At 41.7% G+C, this 21,937-nt stretch overlaps 1 protein-coding gene across 10 annotated transcripts in view; it reads right to left on the bottom strand.

Moving 5' to 3' along the window:
• Positions 1–3,384: 3,384 nt before the first annotated feature.
• The window catches only part of jmy (junction mediating and regulatory protein, p53 cofactor), a 29,035-nt gene continuing 10,482 nt past the window's right edge, over positions 3,385–21,937 (bottom strand). The window contains exons 3-13 of one of the 10 annotated variants that reach the window (XM_087299471.1): positions 14,490–14,640; positions 14,196–14,365; positions 12,091–12,256; positions 11,788–11,972; positions 11,573–11,656; positions 11,382–11,468; positions 10,160–10,664; positions 7,435–8,238; positions 6,981–7,375; positions 5,238–6,388; positions 3,385–5,187 (exon numbers count right to left, since the gene is read on the bottom strand). In XM_087299471.1, coding sequence (XP_087155597.1) covers positions 7,931–8,238; positions 10,160–10,664; positions 11,382–11,468; positions 11,573–11,656; positions 11,788–11,972; positions 12,091–12,256; positions 14,196–14,365; positions 14,490–14,640 — 1,656 coding nt within the window. In that variant the 3' untranslated portion in view covers positions 3,385–5,187; positions 5,238–6,388; positions 6,981–7,375; positions 7,435–7,930. 10 annotated transcript variants of the gene reach the window in all.

The raw sequence follows: 21,937 nt of genomic DNA on the forward strand, positions 1-21,937 counted from the left end.
AAACAATATCGCTCTAATTATTCTGCTGAGCAGAACAGAAACACATGTGATCATCCTCACTTACCTAAAAGAGGAAAAGTTTACTCACATTAACATCTGACTCTTTTAAATGCTTATGTGCCTTTACATACAGTGTAAACTTCTGCTTTTGACTGTAAATAAATAAACAATATATAAAGTATATACAACACACACTCATAATTAAAATGACTATAATTATACAAAATATTTAGCAAATTGTCTCATATACATATTTACATAAATAAACACATATTGCCAAATACCTGTATGCGTGTTTGTATTTATTTATACATAATGCATTTATTTTAAAATAAACTTTTTGACAGACTGTAATATGTGTGAGTGTGTATTATAAATAAGTATTATGTATATGTAAATGCACACATTTGTTTAGATGCCACTTATTATGTATAAATTTGAATATCTATGCAAAAAAGTGTGTGTGTGAGTGTGTGTGAGTTACATATACATAATAATATTTATAATTCTCATATCTTATGTAAAAGCAAGCTTATTTTGAATGTGCATAATCACAATCAATGCGATTAACCTGTTTTACCAAGTAATGTGAGTTTGTTTCAATACCATATTTTGAAATAATATTCACACAACACTGAATAAACAGCTCTTACTCCTGCTTTTAACTCATCAATAACACTTGCTCTCTTTAATTATGAGATTTTAAATGCAGTGTTTTCTGTTTATTATGTTTCTGTGTTCGTTTGCTGTCTGTCTTGTTGTACAGCGCACTGCTGTTGTGTTTATTTGTGCTTTTCTTTTTCTTATGATTAGCTACAGCTCGCGTGCCTGCTCATGAATATTCAACACGCCCACTGACACCTGTAGCCGCGCCCCCTCAGCTGCCATGATGATCCGCTGCTGCCGCCTGGTGCTCAGAAAGAGCCGCTGCAGAAACACAGGTCACTTTACAGCACAGAAATGGTCACTTCACAGCACTTATATTCTGAAAATAAACGATAATCAATTGAGTTGAGGATTAAAACAATGACATATTGGCAATCAATACAAAGGGGAACATGTCTGACTGCATTTGCATATTTGTTTGTTTTAACTCAATCAATACTAATCTATAATTATACATTCTATATTTAGAACTGAGCAAAGATAAACTGCAATTAATCAAATTCAAAATAAAAAGACATATTTATGTAATATTTGTGTTATTATATATATTTGTTAAATATTTGTTGTACACACTCAACTTTAATTACCATAATTCTTCAAAAAACTTGCAAGAATTTAAATTGATAGATAATTAGTAGTATAATATATATATTTTTTTATATTTAGATATAATTAAAGATGCAGGATGTAAGTTTGACATCCAGTGGTTGAACTTGGCATTGCACTCCTGGATCAAAACACATGCAAGCGCAGGTTGCCAGATTGCCGACCAACAGGAGTAAGTCTGACAGTCCAGCCTAAAGGCTGATTTAAGTCGTGTTCTAACTAAAAGCAATGACACGCAATAGAAGGAATATTCTCTGAATTAAAAAAGGAGTTTTTGTCCTAACCAACTGCTGAAATGTATATATTAGAAGTGGCTTCTGTTTCCCACAACTGAACACCAGAAAACTGACCCAGATCAGCTCAGATACAGCCAAACCTGCCAACACTCCCGTTTTTCCCAGGAGTCTCCCGCATTTCAGACCCATCTAATGTTTTGTTCTGCCTCCCGGAAAACTCCTGGAATTTTAATTTGTTAAATGTTGCCCTTTTGCTTTCCGCCTCTCGCAATCCCAAGCATGGGTGGATTTAATCAATGAGAAGAAAGCAGCCACATGGGGCCCCAAAAAACCTGGGGGCCTCCAATAAATACCTAGAAGTATAAATCACACACGTAACGTCATTTTCATGATCATATTTTGTATGGTAAGGGTCTAACAAATACAATTTTAACCTAATTTTAGCATCTATGCACACTTGTCTTACACCCCAATTATAGAGCAGTCCAGCAGGCAAATTAGGTAAAGATTTAGCTCTAAAAACTGTATTATTTTCTAGTTATTAATTTTGTTGTTGTAAATTCATTTTAAGAATACAAATAATTTAAAATGTAGATATTGCATTAAGAAAAAACATTAAAAAATAAAAATAAAAAAAAACAACATAAGTAAAAATGAATAAAACTGCATTTTAGGACTGTTCGGCCTCATGGCTGGAATTGCTTCGTGTCTCCAAATCACTCAATCTGCATTTCCCTGATCCCAAGTTTACATATCTCACAGTTTGCCATGGCAATGTTATCATCATCAACTTAATAATACCTCCAGACCGCAGACATACTCCTGCTTTCCGCTTCAAGCTGCTTGTGTGCTGGCATTTAACCCAAAGCGTTTCTGCAACACAGCAATGTCATGCTGCACGCGTTGCTATTTCTGTGGGAAATCAAGAAAGAGCTCTAACTCTGTGCCACTGTAGAACTATAGATGTAAAAAATAAGGAGTATCAATCTATCTATCTATCTATCTATCTATCTATCTATCTATCTATCTATCTATCTATCTATCTATCTATCTATATATATATATACACACACACACACACACACACATATGTACAGTTGAGGTCAGAATTATTTGCCCCCTTTGAATTTTAAATATTTAAAGGGAATATCTTATTTAAATATTCCCCAGATGATGTTGAACAGATTGAGGAAATGTTCACAGTGTGTCTGATAATGTTTGTTCTTCTGGAGAAAGTCTGATTAGTTTTATTTGGGCTAGAATAAAAGCAGTTTTTAATTGTTTAAACAGCATTTTAAGCTCAATATTATTAACCTCTTTAAGCTATATTTGTTTCTGATAGTCTCCAGAACAAACCATCATTATATAATAACTTGCCTAATTACCCTAACCTGCCTAGTTCCCCTAATTACCCTAGTGAAGCCTTTACATGTCACTTTAAGCTGTATAGAAGTGTCTTGAAGAATATCTAGTCTAATATTATTTACTGTCATCATGATGAAGAGAAAATAAATCAGTTATTAGAGATGAGTTATTAACACTGTTATGATCAGAGATGTGTTGGAGAAATCTGCTCTCCGTTAAAGAGAAATTGAGGAACAAAATAAACAAGCGGTCTAATAATTCTGACTTCAGCTGTATATATTTAAATACTTGAGTTCTGATCGGGAGGTAATGTCCAATTCCGAGTTTGAAACTGCGTGATCGGACCCGATTTCCAATGACGTGATTTTTAAATATAAATAAAAAATAGCTTTATACATAATGTTACACTGCACATAAGATTATTTATGTACAGAGCTTTATTTTGCACTAAATATAATTAATAATAATAATAAATCTGACTGTTCTCTTCAACAGATCATCCACACAAGCAAAGGTTTTTCTCTGAAACTTTATTTACGTAAGAGGCAAAATGCAAATCGAAAATAACTATTAGAGGAGTAATGTCTGGAAAAGCAGAGTAAAAGCAAGAAGATTTGAGTCTCAAAAAAACACCAAATCATTGTACATTTGAGTGATATTGCTTTACATATTTAAATATTTAGTTGTAGAACTCAGTAATAATAATAAATACATGTGTCCTTCAGGCAGACATGCGATGGGTTTGCTAGTATGGTATTGCACACGTTGTTGGCCAGCGTTCATCTGCTAGCGTCACCACTGTAGTGTTCAGGAGAGCACGCTCCATTGAAGAATGCATAGAACATACACAACAACTCATATGAAGAGAACAGACAAACAAACAAACAAACAAACAAACAAATAATATAGAGAGATATATCAAAAGCTAAATACAGTACAGGTGATGTGGCCACAGTAACGCACAGCGGCATCATGGGACACCGCCAGCCTTCATTAAACAGCCGCTGAGTAACAGAAGACCAGCAACTCAAGAGTGGGTTAATAACAGGAGCCAATCAGACAGCAGGAGGTCAGGTCAGGTCTACAGGAGATGAGCAGGAGGACGTCAATAACAGAGTGGAATAATGGACAATAACACACTGTATATAATGCTGCTCTTAGACTTCTTTCACCTCTAAATACTGAAATCAAGAAGCATTTACTGGACAAGCACAAAATATAGTCCTGTTTACAGAAATAATGAGTCAAACTGACGTGCTTTTACCTTAAAAGAAGACCTATTCTGCTGTGAATGTGTCTCTGCGGTCTCTCGTGTGTGTGTGTGTGTGTGTGTGTGTGTGTGTTTGAGCTGAGAACAGCACACAGATAATGTTCTCCAGCTCTCTGAAACTGACCCTTTCAGGCTTTGATCCTCATTGTGTTGTTTTTGTGACTGTCGCTTTAAATGCAAATGAGATTGTGCTCTTTTAGAAAGAGGGTGGAGCTACAGATGTCTGTCAGTCTATGTCGCTGTTCATCTATAACTCCACATCTATAATCCTCTTAGTCTATGCTGACATGATCTTCAGCAGCTCAAACACTCTAATAGCTGATGGACAGACGGCTGCTTCTCACTCAGGCCTGCTGATTGTGCTAATGAGATGGAGAGATGGCCACTAGTGGGCGGAGCTTTCCCCTCTGATGACACGTACTCAGGGAGAATGTCAATCACAGTGTGTCATTCATCAAGTCTGATTATAATAAACACAGTTCACTCATGTTGAGCATCAGAGGCTGCTGGAGATCTTCACACACCGCTGGGGTTAAACCCTGCATACAAGTCATTTCTGCATAACAGGTGCACTATAAAACTGATAATGATCTGCCACTGAGGTTAGCTAAATAATCTTGTTTTTGGTTTGAAATTAATTATATCACTTCATCTGATTATTTTGCTCGTTGCTGAAAGTCGCTTAATTTTGCCTTATTTCTGAAAGCAAGACTAAGGGCTCTATTTTACGATCTAGACGCAAAGTCTAAAGTGCAGGGTGCAAAAGCATTAATAGTGTGTCTGAATCCACTTCTGCTATTTTAAGGATGGATAAAGAGCCTCTGCACCCCAGAGCATGCTCTAACAGGGCTGTGCTGATCCTCTTCATGAGTTCTGAGTGTGTTTTGAGCAGAACCTGCGTTAAACCAATCAGAGTCTCGTCTCTCATTCCCTTTAAGAGTCAGGTAAACTGAACGCTTCACCAGCGAGAACACAGATAAACAGAGCACCTGCAGCGCGACGATAAAGAACCAGCCTCCTCCATTCAGCCTCTGTACTTTACTCCTTTACTTTACTCCTTTACTTTACTCTTTTACTTTACTCCTTTACTTTACTCTTTACTTTACTCCTTTACTTTGGTGGAGTGCGGAAACGGTGGAAACTCTCTCCACTGAACACATCCATCAGCCCACATATTTAATCTCCTTTGTTAAACACAAAGATTTGCATCAAAACTGTTTCTAAATTCAGTTCTAATCTCCAGCAGAGGAATAAATGAGCAATAATAATGAAGTGTGCTCAGAAAACTGAGTGATATCCAAACACACGTCCTGTTCTTATCTACATATGCTGATGCAGACGTCTCCAAAACCCCACAGCTGGACACATCTACACTTGTGTTTATTATAAATCTGCAGATAATCAATAATACTGATCATAATAATCACATTATACAGATGCAGATGCTCATCAATAAGCTGAAGAAGCCCCCCGAGGTGAAGAAGGCCTGGAGGCAGTGTGTTTATATTGATGGAGAAAATCATTTCTGGATCATTTTGTGTTGCTGAGTGTGTGTTGCTGATCATCCTGTGTGTGTTCAGCAGTGTGTGAGTGTTTAAGGCCTGTTTCACACCGCAAGCGTAAGCAGCGTGTGTGTTTTCGGCATCCATGTTAACAGATTAGAGCTTTCATACCGCACGCAGCAGCAGCGCGTCAGAGCGAGGCGTGAGCTTTGGTGAAGCAGCAGTGCAGCGATGGTTTCAGCGTTGGGTCTATTTTTGCTGCTCAATTAAATTTAATTTTTGCTGCTTCAATTGAATTAAAGTGACAGTGCATTGACAATGACCAAAACACATTGAATGGTGTCACTATTTAAACAACGAGGAGCAAAACGGGAGAATTACAGTCGCGCTGATCTGAAAATAGCAAAAAACCACACCAAACACGTCTTGCGCATTATCGCGCCGGGTGTGTGGTAGAGCCCGATGCTTTTTACTTGTCTAGAAACTGCTTCTTGATTCAGTGTAGTTCTGTTGACTGAAGACTACAAGACTGCATCTGTTTAACATAAATACAGTAAAAATGCTGAAATATTATTCTGAATAACCTGCACTATTGTCAGTGAATACATGGTAAGCATTAATGTAAACTTCAGCATCATTACTTCAGTGTCACGTGTGAAATATTGATTACCTCTGACTGCTGTAGCTGTGCAACAACTCGAATCATTCAGTGGAGTGATATGGAGCTGTAATGCGTTCTAAACCTGCCGGAACTACTTTAGCTGTGCATTTATCTGACAATAACCAAACACCTGAGAGTGACCATCAGCCAATCAGAATCAAGCGTTCAGCAGAGCGTTATAATAGCTGTTTTCTTATAAGATACTGTTTACATTTAAAATGTAAGTCAGAAAGCCGTATATGAGCACTTGATGATCATCAAACATGTCTGATTATTATGATCAGTGTTGAAAACAGTCGCGCTGCTTCACATTTTAGTGGAAACTGATTTATTTAGTTTTTCAGGATTCACAGATGAAGAGGAAGCGCTAAAGAACTGCATTTAATTTAGATTAAACCTTCTGTAGTGCCTTTATTGTGCACTTAATTTCATTTTCAAACTATTTAAGGCATATCTGATAAATACAAGTGTTTATTTAATTAGAACATTGAATAAAAAATCTAACTACAGTACTGATGTGAATAGAAAACACAAATAATTTAATCAGAATTGTTTTATTATCAAAGAAATTGATAATAATCAGAAATATGGCCACTCTCAGGTGTTTATTGTCAGATAAAGGCACAGCTAAAGTAGTTCCGGCAGGTTTAGAGTGCATTACAGCTCCATATCACTCCGCTGAATGATTATTACACAGCTACAACAGTCGGACATCACAGCAGAACACAACAGGAGGAGGAGGAGATGTGGAGGATGTGTGTTTTATTCCTTACACACTATTACACTGTTTTCAGCTTATTTTAATTGTAAATATAAAGAGACTCGAGAATATTGTCGATTATTCCACTGTTCTGTGAAGCGTCTGAGACTCGACTGAAAGCTCTGCGTCCCTCAAACACTGAGACAGAGAGAAGAACACCAGACTAATGAAGACGAGACACTGCTCACAACTCACTCTGTCTGTGTCTGTGTGTGTGTGTGTGTGTGTGTGTGGATTGTAAGATATATATACACACACACATACACACATGCATGAATGTGTATGTGTGTGTATTACAGTCCACACACACTCACAGACGCACACAGACAGATGCACAAGTGAGTGTGTGTGAACCATGAGGCACACACAGATGCAGTAAAGTGTGTGTATGGACCCTAAAATACACTCAGACAGATGCAGGTTTATGTGTGTGTGTGCACATGTGTGAACCACGAGATACACACACATACACCCACACATGCAGTAGATTGTGTATATATACTGTGAGATACACACAGATGCAGGTGTGTGTGTGTGTGTGTGTGTGTGTGTGTGTGTAAGGTATACAGTAAGATACAGTACAGTACGATAAACACACACTTGATTGTGTATATGGACCCTAAAATACACACACACACACACACACACACACACACACACACACACCGATGCAGGTGTGTGTGTGAACTGTAAGGTAACACACATACACAGATGCAGTAGAGTGTGTGTATGGACCCTAATAAACACTCACACAAAGATGCAGGTGTGTGTATGGACTGTAAAACACACACAGATGCAGGAGAGAGAGTGTGTGTGTGTGTGTGTGTGTGTGTGTGTGTGTGTGTGTGTGTGTGTGTGTGTGTCTCAGCTCTCCCAGTCGGTGGCAGTGGGCGTGTCATCCTCAGACTCAGACTCGGGCGACGCCTCTTTAATGCGCCGCAGGGCCTCGTGGATGCTGCGCGTCAGTGGATCTGCTGAATCCGCCATGATGGCTCTAGCGCTGCGCTCCTGCCGCCGCACCTTCCGCAGCTTCACTCCCTTGCGGATCTGAGCCAGAATGTTGTTGCCGTCGTCCTCGTCTGGATCTGGAGCCAAAACCCGCAGCTCAGCCTTACGCAGGTGGAAACTGCCCCGCTTCAGACTGGCCAGAACCTCGTCCATGGGGGAGCTCGCTGTGCGCACACACACACACACACACACACACACACACACACACACAAATAAACATCCTCATCATCAGCTTGATCGCTGCTTAATTTTAAAGCACATGTAGGCGGTCACTATAACAGATTATTATGTGGCTGTGTGGAATGCTGGATTCTGATTGGTCAGTCGTGACATTCCAAGGTCCGTTATTCCCAGATAACCTCTGCTTAATAACACAGACCCGTCTGAGAACTGATCACCGTCAGTAAATGCCTTCATCCAAACACTGTTATTTCTAAATAAACTCACTAAAACTTTGGTTCTTGCAACACATTTCAGGAACAGCTGTACCAGTAAAGCGTTCACCCCTCTGTAATGCTGCCGTTCCTCTTCAGAACACTTAAAGACGTGCAGGGACTGAAGACACCAAGTGATGAAGTGTTTCAGGGGTCATTCTGTCCCATTCTTCCTGCAAACAAGTCTTAAGGTGGACAACAGTACTTCATAATGCGCCACACATTCTCTATTGGAGACAGGTCGGGACTGCGGGCAGGCCAGTCCAGCGTCTGTCTCCTCTTCCTCCACAGCAGGACTCTGTAATGTGAGCTGAATGTGGTTCTGCATTGTCCTCTTGACATATGTATGGGTGTCCCTGGAGAAGAAGGCAGCATATTGAGCTCCAGAATCTCTCTGTAGTTATCTTTGCCAAGGGCACAGACAAAACCCCAGACCATGACAGAGCCGGGCTTCTGGACTTGTTGCTGGTGTCAGTCTGGATGATCCTCTTCTTCTTTGGTCTGGAGCACACGGCGTCCATTTCTCCTAGAAACACCTGAAACACTGCTTCATCCGAGCACAGAACACGTCTCCACTGTCTGATCCTCCATCCCAGATGCCCCCACAGTCCAGAGAAGTGGACAGCGCTTCTGGACACTGTTAACATAGGGCTTCCTCGGAGTTGACGTTATCAGATTTGATGGTATCGGAGTTGACGTTAATGTAGCTGATGTAACAGAGATATAGTGAGACGAGATATAGTGATATTTAGTTAATCTCGTCTCTATCTAACAACTCTTCGCTCTTGTGAAGGTAGCGTGTCGCAGCGTCAGTACACTGCTTCAGTCTTTCACTTTCACACTTAGTAATTTTAGTGAAACCTCAGACACTGTTGGTTGTGCATCTTTTTTACCGACCAACCTCCTGCAGCAAGAGTGATCGACAGGTGGTGATTTGTGCGCAACTTATCTTTATTTGTTTATGATGTGTTTATGGGTAAAACAAAGAGCATGCAGGCCAGGTAGTTGAAACGGTATGCTACAAATAATTAATTCGTTATGAATTAATTAATTATTCATAAATAAATAATTCACCTCCGCCTATGACGACGATGCCGTCGTCCATCGTAATGTTTCACATTAGACATCATACGTTGCCAAATTAGTCGACATTGCCCAACCCTAGTACACGTCTCCACTGTGCGATGCTCCATCCCAGACGCCTCCGAGCCCGGAGAAGTGGACAGTGCTTCTGGACACTGTTAACATAGGGCTTCCTCTCGGCATGGTGTAGTTTAGACTGGCGTTTGTGGATGTGACTCTGTGTTGTGGTGCTTGGGAAGATTGAGTCCTGAGCTCATGTGCTGATCTGGCTAATAGATGAATGAGGACTCTGAGGGGTCGGAGGTCACTGTTGTAGCTTATAAGTTATAACGTATATTTCTGTATCTAAAATTGTGTGTTTTACCTCGTATACCAGATTCTTATTGATATTGTTAGAGATTGTTGTGGATGTTCAGTTGTGTAGTTGACTGTGACAGAACCCTTCTGCCTGTTCAAATGAGCACTGGACATTTGTTTTTATACCTGTTGGACTGAACCATGACTGCAGTGTACATCTAGTGTGTGTGTGTGTGTGTGTGTGTGTGTGTGTGTGTGTGTGTGTTCTCACCTCTCCTCCACTGGCTGGACTCCAGTGATGCCGTCTTCCTCAGTTTCTTGCGTGCGTTCAGCAGTTGGCTGCTGTCGAAGAAGCGTGCGCTGAAGGGCCCGAGGGGACTCTGGGGCTCCGGCGGGCTCCTAGGGGGAAAGTCCTCCAGCATAGGGGGCGGCGGCGGGGGCGGAGGAGGCGGCGGCGGGGGCGGAGACATGGGGGACGTGGAGGAGTCCAGCAGCAGCAGCTCTCGGGCTGGAGGAAGTGATGTGAGTTCTGCTGAGGGAGGGGCCTCTGCGACAGCTCCACCCATCGGGGGGAGGGACAGGAAGCTGTCGGGTCTGCACAGCTCAGGCACAGCAGACGGGGGTTCAAGAGGAGCCGGAGCGTCATCCGTCTGCACACTAGCAGCCTGCGTCTGTGGCTGCGTCTGAGTCTGCATCTGCTCCGCCCGCAGCGCCTTCTTCCTGGAGAACGCCAGACGCAGACGTGTCGACTTCAGAGTCACCTGACCTGGATAACGCTGCACAGCCAATCAGAGCTCAGCGTTAGTGCTAAATGTTTACATCAGCAGGTTAATTGGCATTTAACTGGTCACAGATCAGATCAGAGATGAGCTGAAGACTGTGAAGAGCAGCTGCAGCAGGGTCTGTACAGCTCAACAATACCTTTCTCCTAATGGCTGAGTGTGTGTGTGTGTGTGCGCATGAGGTATTGTGTGTGTGTGTGTGTGTGTATATGAGTGCGCATGAGGTGTTGTGTGTGTGTGTGTGTGTGTGTGTGCATGAGGTATTGTGCGTGTTTGTGTCTGTGTGTGCGTGCGTGTGTGTACGTGTGTGTACGTGTTAATGTCTGAGTGCATGTTTTATTGTGTGTGTGTGTGTGTGTGTTAGTGTCTGCGCATGTGTTGATGTGAGTGAATTTGTGTGTGTGTTTATGTTAATGTCTGTGTGCATGTGTTATCGTGTGTGTGTGTGTGTGTGTGCGCATATGTGTGAGTGAGTGTGTGTGCGTGTGTATGTAATCTCTGTTTGCATGTGTTATTGTGTGCGTGTATTAATGTCTGTGTTATTGCGTGTGTGTGCATGTGTGAGTGAGTGTGTGTGCGTGTGTATGTTAATGTCTGTGTGCAAGTGTTATCGAGTGTGTGTGTGTGTGTGTGTTTGCATGAGTTAGTGTGAGTAAGTGTGTGCATGTGTATGTTAATGTTTGTGTGTGTGTGTGTGTGTGTGTGTGTGACCTGTTTGAAGCTGCGCAGCCGGTCCAGTGTTCTCTGCCTCTCCTGACTAACTCTGGACAGACGCTGCTCCTCCTCGTCCTCTTCATCCTGCACACAAACACGAATATACAGACACACACACACACACACAGGTCAGCGTCGAACTGGTCTTATCCTCTGGAGTGTGTTTGTGTGTGTCTGTAGAGTCGCACCTGAAGCAGAGGCTGCTGGGAAACGCCGTGTGCTCCGGCCTGACGCTGCTGCAGCTTCTGTGTGTGGTTGATGATGCAGATCTCCTGCAGAGAGACACGCCACCGTCAGTATGCGCGCGCGTGTGTGTGTGTGTGCGTGTGTGTGTGTGTGTGTATGTGTGCGTGTGTGCGTGCGTGCGTGCGTGCGTGCGAGTGAGTGAGTGTGTGTGTGTGACCTTCTTGTTCTTGAGGTAGGCTTTCTTGGCAGTGATGCGTCCCCTGCGCGCCTCCAGCTGGCGTGTGCGCTGCTGCAGTTTGTTGATGTCGTCTCGAGGCGTCTGCGGCTGCGCTGGATCCTCTGTGGCCTTCATGGCATCCGGACTCTCGAAGGTGTCGTAGTAAACCACCTCCTCCTGCCTCTCTACACACACACACACACACACACACACACACACACACACATAATTTAAATTATTATAATGTTTGTTTGTATGTGTGTGTATGTATATATATATTTGTGTGTGTGTGTGTGTGCTCACCGCTCATCTGTCTGCGCAGGCTCTGCAGTTGTGCTGTCAGCAGCAGCTCCTCGTTCTTCAGGATCTCGAACTGGATCTCGTAGAGCTGCAGCTGGAGCTCATAGTACAGCGCCTCCAGCTGGTCCAGACGCGCCATTGCATCCTCGCCACCCTGCAGACCCTGCATCTGGAGCACACACACAGTCAGTGTATGTGTGTGTGTGAGTGTGTGTGTGTGTGTGTGTGTGTGTGTGTGTGTGAGTGTGTGTGTGTGTGTGTGTGTGTGTGTGTGTGTGTGTGTGTGTGAGTGAGTGTGTGTGTGTCTATAGCCACCAGAGTCCCAAGGCTATCACAGTAGGCTCTCAGCATGTGTGTGTGTGTGTGTATATGTGAGTGCACAAGAGTATATCTGGGTCTGTGTGTGGGTCTGTGTGTAATAGAATTGACGGTATCAGAGCTGACATGTCGGAGAGCTGACAGTAATGGAGATGATGGTTTCGGAGCTGACAGTGACGGAGTTGATAGTATCAGAGTTGATGGTAATGGAGGTGAGCGTATATTGGAGTTGACCTATCGGATTGGATGGTAACAGAATTGAAGTACCGTCAACTGTGGTATTAGAGCTGACAGTATGAGAGCTGATGGTAATGGAGCTAAAATATAGGAGCTGACGGTATTGGAGTTGACGTATTGGACTTGATGGTTATAGAGTATACGTACCGACAGCTGATGTATTATAGCTGACAGTATGGAAGCTGACAATAATGGAGTAGAGGGTATCGAAGTTAGCGGTACCGGTGTTGATGATAACGGAGCTGACCGTATCGAAGTTGACGCTCTTGGAGTAGATTGTAACAGAGTTGACGATATTGAAGCTGACGGTATTGGAGTTGACTGCACTGGAGTTGATGGTAACAGAGCTGACGATATCAGAGTAGACCGTAACAGAGTTGACGATATCAGAGTTGACGTAACAGAGCTGACGATATCGTAGTTGACCATAAGATCGTTGACAATATCAGAGTTAACGTTAACAGAGCTGACGATATCGTAGTTGACTGTAAAATCGTTGACAATATCAGAGTTAACGGTAACAGAGCTGACGATATCTGAGTTGACCGTTAGAGAGCTGACGATATTGGAGTTGACCGTAACATCGTTGACAATACCAGAGTTAACGGTAACAGAGCTGACGATATTCGAGTTGACCGTTAGAGAGCTGATGATAACGGAGTTGACAGTAACAGATTTGACGATATCGTAGTTGACCGTAACATTGTTGACAATATCAGAGTTAACGGTAACAGAGCTGACAATATCGGAGTTGACCATAACAGAGCTGACGATATCGTAGTTGACCGTAACATCTTTGGCGGTACCGGTGTTGATGATAACGGAGCTGACCGTATCGAAGTTGACGCTCTTGGAGTAGACTGTAACAGAGTTGATGATATTGAAGCTGACGGTATTGGAGTTGACTGCACTGGAGTTGATGGTAACAGAGCTGACGATAACAGAGTAGACCGTAACAGAGTTTACGATATCAGAGTTGACGGTAACAGCGTTGACGATATCAGAGTTGAGGTACTGTCAACTGACGTATCGGAGCTGATGTATTGGAGAGCTGACAGTAATGGAGATGATGGTTTCGCAGCTGACAGTAACGGAGTTGATAGTATCAGAGTTGATGGTAACGGAGGTGACCGTATAGTGGAGTTGACTTATTGGAATGGATGGTAACAGAATTGACGCACCGTCAACTGAGGTATTAGAGCTGACAGTATCAGAGCTGATGGTAATGGAGCTAACATATAGGAGCTTATGGTAACGGAGTTGACTGTAACGGAGTTGATATTGATATTAGAGTTTACGTATCGAACTTGATGGTTACAGAGTATACAAACCGTAAGCTGATGTATCATAGCTGACAGTATGGGAGCTAACGATAATGGAATTGGCGGTACCGGATTTGACAGTAATGAAGTTAATGATAACAGAGCTGACGATATCGGAGTTGTGTCCCGAAATACACATACTATTAGAGATAACGTGATATAATTTATGGTTTTATTCAAAATATATTTGTGTGTGTGTGTGTGTGTGTGTGTGTGTGTGTGTGTGTGTACCTCTTCACGCAGGCCGTGTTTGCGCTGCTCCAGGCAGATCTCTTTGGCCCTCATCAGCTGTAGAGTCTCTTTAGAGACGGCGTACTGCAGTCTCTCCATCCGCTCCACCGCCGCTCCCCACGCTGCCTTCCCGAACTTCCTCTGGTCTGCACGCATGCGCTCGTACATCACTGACACACACACACAGAGACATGGCTGTGATTACTGCGACTGCTAACACTTATCAGTCCGGTAGTTCTAAGTGTAAGTGTGTGTTGTATAGTGTGTGTTGTGTAGTGTGTGTGTGTGTCTCACCCTTCTGAGCGCGTGCAGTGGTCTCGAAGTATTTGACGGTCAGGTCCTGTATGGACAGTACAGCAGTGTGTGCTTTCCTCTGCCAGTCTTCATCTTCTCTGCGCAGAGACTCCACGCGCCGCGGGCCCAGACGCTCCGTCTCCAGAGAGATCTGAGAACACACACACACACACACACACACACACACCATCAGTCAAACAGACTGGATATAGCAGGACTTAAGCTTTCCTCTATCATCTTCCTGTGTCTAGAATACTCGCTTCTGATTGGTCAGTCGTGACATTATAAGGTGTGTTATTCCCAGATAATTGGGCAAGCACAGTGGCGCAGTGGGTAGCACAATCGCCTCAGAAGAAGGTCTCTGGTTTGAGTCTCGGCTGGGTCAGTTGGTGTTTCTGTGTGGAGTTTGCATGTTCTCCCCGTGTTGGTGTGGGTTTCCTCCGGGTGCTCCGGTTTCCCCCACAGACCAAACACATGCGCTATAGGGGAACTGATCAACTACACTGGCCGTAGTGTATGAGTGTGTGTGATTGAGTGTGTATGGGTGTTTCCCAGTACTGGGTTGCAGCTGGAAGGGCATCCACTGTGTAAAACATATGCTGGAATAATATAGCAGTCTCAGGAGAGAGCCGCAGACACTTCCTCCAGCTCCTCTGGGGAGATCCTGAGGTGTTTTCAGGCCAGCCGAGAGACATGTTGTGCAGATGAGTATAATGTGTCTATAATGCAGATCTACAGGGACGTTTTTCACATATTAATGGATTTATCTGCATTGATCTGTGTCTGGAGCACAGAGGAGGATCGAGTCTCGCTGACTCTGGTCTCCTCAAGCTCTACTGAACCACAGAACACTGGAATCTGACAGAGACGCATGCGCACGTGCTCAATATGGAGACATGTAGAGATCATCATCTACTAAAACAGACTACACATCACTGACAGATCCTCATTCACTGCTGCCGCTGCTTCAGGCAGTGTGTGAGACACTCCAGATCCTGTTATTACACACACACACACACACACACACACACACACAGTGTCTAACAGACTCAAACAACAGGTGAAAATAACACTCAAACACACACACTCAGCACTTCTGTCTAACGGACTCAAACAGCAGGGGCAACTGACACACACACACACACACACACACACGCAGAGTTTACAGAGCTTGAGGCATTGTGGGAAAGTGATTCATGAGTCCTTCTGATTTACAGTTTAAAGAAATCATCTGTTAGTGAATTCAGCACTCGTGTTCACTAAAGAAACACGCACACACACACACACACACACACACACACACATGCTGACTCTTGAGTGTGTACGTGTGCAGTTTTCTGGAACAGAATGTTCAGTATTTAAACACACTTACAGTACTGCAGACTAATGTGAACCAGATGCTGCGTACAGCACACACACACACACACACACACACACACATACACACACATACACACACATACACACACACACACGTGTCCTGTGTGAAATACCTCTCTCTCTCTGTCTCTCTCTCAGTGAACATGTGAATGAAGTGAAGCCTTTACGCTGCAATACTGCTCCCCATACTCAGAGTTTAGTCTGGTTTCTAGTTCAGATATCGACAAACTCTGAAATCTGGAAGCATTTTCTAGACAGGTAAATACTATAGTGCTGTTTTCAGAAAAAAACGAGTCAAAATGAGGAGAGTTTCTCCCTAAAACAAGCAGAATAATGACCATGGGGTGAGCAGAATACTCTGATTTCCACTTTGAAATGACATTACATTTCTTTCCCTGATGGCAGATTATTCTGCTCGAGTTTTACAGCTGCTGTATGTCAGTGTTTGACTCTTCTGCAATATTAAAACTCTATAATATGAGTGCAGATATTCAGAATCATGCTCGGTGGACAGTCCTGTTCATCTGAAACTCAATGCTGAAGTCAGATATTCTGCTGTGGACATGTGCATTACATGCCGGAAATGCTGTCTTTTTTTTGGTCTCTGAAACCCGCCCAATGCCAGTTCAGCCAATTATATTTCAGCACCCGGGTTGCCAGATGGTGGAAAACAGCGTATTTCATTAAGAAACGCTTTGAAAGCATGTGTACATGACTACAATGCGCCCTCCAGTGGACAGCAGCAAACTCTGAAATGAGATGCAGATTCAGAGTTCCACATGAGGTGATTAATGAGCAAATAATATCAATTTTTTTCAATTAATCGGATAAAAAGCCAAGAAAAGCATTCATTTCATTCTCCTTACATTTAGATCCCTAAACAGCCTAGCACCCTCCAATCTCTGCAACATGCTTGTCCCCTACACCCCAACTCGTTCATTATGTTCTGCTGACTCTGGCCCTCTCGCTGTTCCTCAGTACCGCCTCTCTTCAATAGGGGGCAGATCATGTAGTGTACCTGCACCCAAACTCTGGAACTCTCCACCACGCTCACTCCACTCTGCTAATAATATCTCTGAATTAAAATCCTTAGTTAAGACTCACTTATTTCTGAATGCTTCACTTCTGATCTGCCAAACTGACCACTTTATCTGATCCACCTCCACTCTGCTCATTTGTCTCCTAGGTCTTGTTGTTACATGACAACAGATGGAAAAATAAAGGATCCATAAAAGGCGAGTGAATAAAAATGTGTCTTTAGTCTTGCAATGCAAAGTAACTCTACCACCGCTGCTTTACTGCTGTTATTAACTCTTTTCCTGCTGAGTTTAACAGATTCTCTCTGGCCCGGGAGTCTGTTTCTTTAGAACATTCACCCTTAATGTTTCCGTGGCGACGCATCATGCTTGTCATGTGACACACCGCAGCCACAACAGTGATGTATGACAGATGTATGCCTTTAATTTAGTTTCTTCAGTTTTAATTCGACATATTCACACACTTGCTCATCATGTCATCAACTACCTGATATTCCAATTCACATAAGCGTGTGAGTGATCGTGATCTGTAACATGAGATGGACAGCTTCATGTTCACTTGCGGACGCGGCCTCATTCATAAAAAGCAAAACAAGCAGGATTCAGCAGGTACATTCATAAGTTACTCCCAAAATAAGTGGCTGGTGAATTGAATTGAATTTTATTTGACAGATTTTAGACAAACTGTACAAAAAGTATTCCATACACTTTGTTAAAAAAAAACTGTCGAGGATAAAAACACAATAAAGCCCTGGGCTTATTTCCATTGTGGTCCTCTGTTAAATAAAAACAATGTATGGCTTCAAAATACTAATGAAGAATAAAACAAACTGTCGCCACAGCGGTACGAACAGCCAACCTATCCAGCACAATGTCCCTCCAGCCGCCAACCTATTCACACTCAAGTAACATATAATTTAAAAGATCCTCGTCCACCATGCAAACTAATTATCCTCATCAAACAACCATCTTTTAATAGCTTTTTTGAACAACCTTAAATCTTTTATTTCCTTGATTGATTTTGGTAGTTTGTTCCACATGATTGCACTTGTATATAAAAACATATTTTTCCCCACTAAACTTCTAAATTTAAATAAACAAATATTAAAATCCCAACTCCTAGTACTGTATGAATGCTGTTGCCTCACCATTTGAAAATAGTTCATCAAATAGCTAGGAACCACATTATTAAACATTTTACGTACCATTCCCAGTTTTAAAAAACACACTATTACTAACAGTTAACATACCTAATTTATTAAAGGACTCTTTGTGCAAATGTGCTCTAGGATGCATTTTTAAAATTATTCGTACTAATTTATTTTGTGCCTTTTGCAATTTCTCCTTCAAATTTTGTGAGCAGCTACTGTACCAAAATAACGTAGCATAATCAAAATGGGGTTGAATTAAAGCTCCTGCCAACAACTGTAAAAGAATGAACATCCAAAAGATCAGATTGCCTTGCTAAAAACCTAATTTTCCAATCATTAATCTTAACTACAAAATTATCATCTTTTTTTAATTTCACTCTTGAAGAAAATAAAATAGCCTCTGTTTTACCCATATGTAAAGAAAGTTTGTTGTCTAAAAACCAGTTGTAAACACTTTTTAACTGTGAACTCATAATTTCTTCGAGAAATTTGAACTTCGAGAAAATTGAACTTCGAGAAGAGCAGATTCAACTTTATAGTTACTTTCACCATGTGTAATGTGTATCTGATGAATAAAACACATCAGCAAATTATATTTGAATGGGTTGTTAGACTTCCTTGTGTGTTTTACAGACTCTAAATGTCTTGTTTTACTAGTATTTGCATATCTAAAACCTAAATAAAGTATTAGGTGGTTAAAACGCTGCATTATTGTGATAATATGACACGTCAGTTGAGTTGGTTTTGTTCTCAGGAAAAAAAAAAACGAATAAAAAAGCAGCACTTTTCTGACGGTCCTTTACTGAGAGCTCTCCTCAGCGCGAGCCGTCTCTGCCTCACCGCATATTGCGACTGTCTAAACGCAGCAGTGCTCGCATCGAGCGAAAACATAAAAGAGACAGCTGTGGAACATAACCTGCTTTGTCTTTTTGTAAGAAACACAGTTAAGATCTTTTGTCATCATAACCAGCGATCGTTCTCCAGAGATCACTGGTTCCCACACAATAACCATGGACTACACTTCCGCCTTCTGCTGGACTACATATTCATACATGCTCTCCGGTCACACTCACACATGCTCACTCATCTAGACTGATTACATTCACACCACCTGAGCCTTGTCAGAGACTGATTGCACTCATTCACCCATCCAGTTTTCCGAGTCTTGTTATCTGTCACAGTAGCATTACAACGCGTTTCCCAGTCTTGTTAGCTTGTGTACCGACCATTAGCCTTGTTAGCCTCTTTGTCTTAGTCTGCCGCCTGCCTTCTGACCTCCTTGCCTGTTGTTCTACTATGATTCTGGATTGTCCTCACACACCTGTTTGCACCCGTATTGACCACTGCTTGCCTGACTTTGAATAAACCTGCATATTGGATCCAAGCCTCAGTTGTTGGTGTTACTCCCCGTCGTTACATCTTTTAAGAGTAAGAGTTTTTTTAGTTAATGCCGTCCATCACTGAATGTGTCAGGAATACCGAAAACAAAACCAACTGAACCCCTCAGCGCCAGACATGAACACCAGCACCAGGTTCTTTACGGTTCTCACTTCAAAACGGAACAAGAGTAGGATTCTGTAGTGATTATTCCGCATCATCCCCGTCTTCTTGAGGCGCTGAACTCTGTATCAGTGTGCGAGAGACGGAGAGGGGCCGTGTTTACTCTGCTCCGCGCTGAGCTAAACTGTTCTTTTTTTAATCAAACGTCTCTGTGTTGTGTGACAACTAATCGATAATGAAATTCTTTGCCAACGCTTTTAGTAATCGATTTTTATTGATTTTTTTTTTATGTATGTACTCTGACCTGTCCACCAAGTTACCTTTACATGCATACACACGTACACACACACACACACACACACACACACACACACACACACACACACACACACACACGTACACTCATGCACATACCAGTACCTGACTATATTGTTTTTGTTTTGTTGCTTTGTTTTTGTTATTTGTTGATGTTTTCTTGTATTTGTATGATTTTTGCATATTCTGATTTTTTTTTAAAAGTAATTGATTTTTATCGATTTAATCGATTCGCTGTAGCAGCCCTAGTGAGCGGGTCACACTGTAACTGGTGTCCTAACATGACGAGATGTGCAGTGATGAGCAGTTTGGCTGTTTGCAGCAGATGAAACAGGACAGAGATGTAAACACGGCACAGAATAGAGCACTCGCTGCACTCCAGCACAACGCTGAGCTCTATACTCTAATGAACACACATTACAGGATTAATGTAGATGCTGGATCACTGATATGTGTTGGTTTGCAGTTCTGAAGTTCAGTTTCAGACTCTTTATTGTGTTCTGCAGATCTGAGCTGAACTCTCTGCTGCTGCTGTCAGTAGTGTGCTGATAATGTCCTGTCAGACTCGCATTATCAGTGTTTAACACTGAATACAGCACATGAGCTGAGCTGATCAGTGTCAGTGTTCTGCTGTTATATTTACTTGAGTAAAATTAGTGAGTAATAAGTACTTTTTGAGTACATTTAAATTTGTACTTTTACTCGAGTAAATTACTATATTAGAGAAAAGTCATTACTCTTACTTCGCTACATATAGCGGCGTTCCTCCGTTACTGTCAAGTGATAATAAAGATGATCCATATATCTTGTTTGCAAATATCGCGATGCGCTGCATTGGAGAGGCTGTGCGCGAGAGGTTGCTATAGAGACGTATCTCCCGCTTTCAGGCCTGTTGGAATAATGGCTGAAGTCTAGGCAGACGTGCGAGTTTTACTGTGGTCCCGCCATGCTGCGGTTCCGAGAGGGACGCTCACGCTGTCTGTGCAGTCAGTTTATCAGAACAGCTCACCCGGCCTCAAGTTCAGTCTGTTTTTACTTCAAGATGTCAACAAGAATAGTTTCAAAATGCGATGCACACATCGAACTGACATGGCAACATATACATGAACCACAGCTCCGACCTGAAAAACACACGTAGTGGTGAGTGTCAACATTATCCATATTTCTAGACCTTATTAATAGTAACTCTGGGATAACTAAAGAAACCGCTGTTTAATAGAATAACTGATTAGCCCTGGACATATTAGTCATTTAACCATTACAATATAACATTTAAACATTATTTTTAACATATGATTGCTTTAACAGAAATATATTATCAACACATTTCTATAGTTTTTAATAACTCATTTCTAATAACTGATTTCTTGTATATTTGCCCTGATGACAGCACATCATATTAGCCTAGATATTCTTCAAGACACTAGATATTTAGTCACTTCAGAATTAATAGGTTCTATCTGACATTTTCCTCAAAATTGGGTTATGGACATTGTTATTGAATGACAGCTCATTTACATTATAGGATGTTATTTTCTTATGAGTTGTTTACATTTGAGGACTTTTAATTTAAAAAACAAACGTAACACACATGCTGTCTGCTATATAGAATGCAAAACTGCGAAGCTCAAAATCATTCAGAACGCAGACAGACCCTCATCATTCTAAGGTGACGATTTCTCAAGTGACATTTAAAGGCTTGACCAGGTTAATTGGAGCTAATAAGTTAGGCTAATTAATGATGGTTTGTTCTGTAGACAATCAAAAGAAATATGGCTAAAGGGGGCTAACAATTTTGACCTTAAAATGGTTTTAAAAACATCAATAACGGTTTTTAGTTAAGCTGATATAAAACAAGTAAGATCTTCTCCAGAAAAATACAGGAAATGCCACGAAAATTTATATATATATATATATTTATATATCAAATGAAAAGCAACTAGTAACTATTCACTTGAGTAATTTTTTCATCAAGATACTTTTTACTCACTCTCGAGTAACTTTTAAGATTGTTACTTGTACTTTTACTTGAGTATAGATTTGGGATACTCTGCCCACCTCTGCT

This window comes from Danio rerio, chromosome 21 (assembly GCF_052040795.2).
Source record: "Danio rerio strain M-AB ecotype USA chromosome 21, GRCz13ab, whole genome shotgun sequence".
In the NCBI taxonomy this organism is placed as follows: domain Eukaryota; kingdom Metazoa; phylum Chordata; class Actinopteri; order Cypriniformes; family Danionidae; genus Danio; species Danio rerio.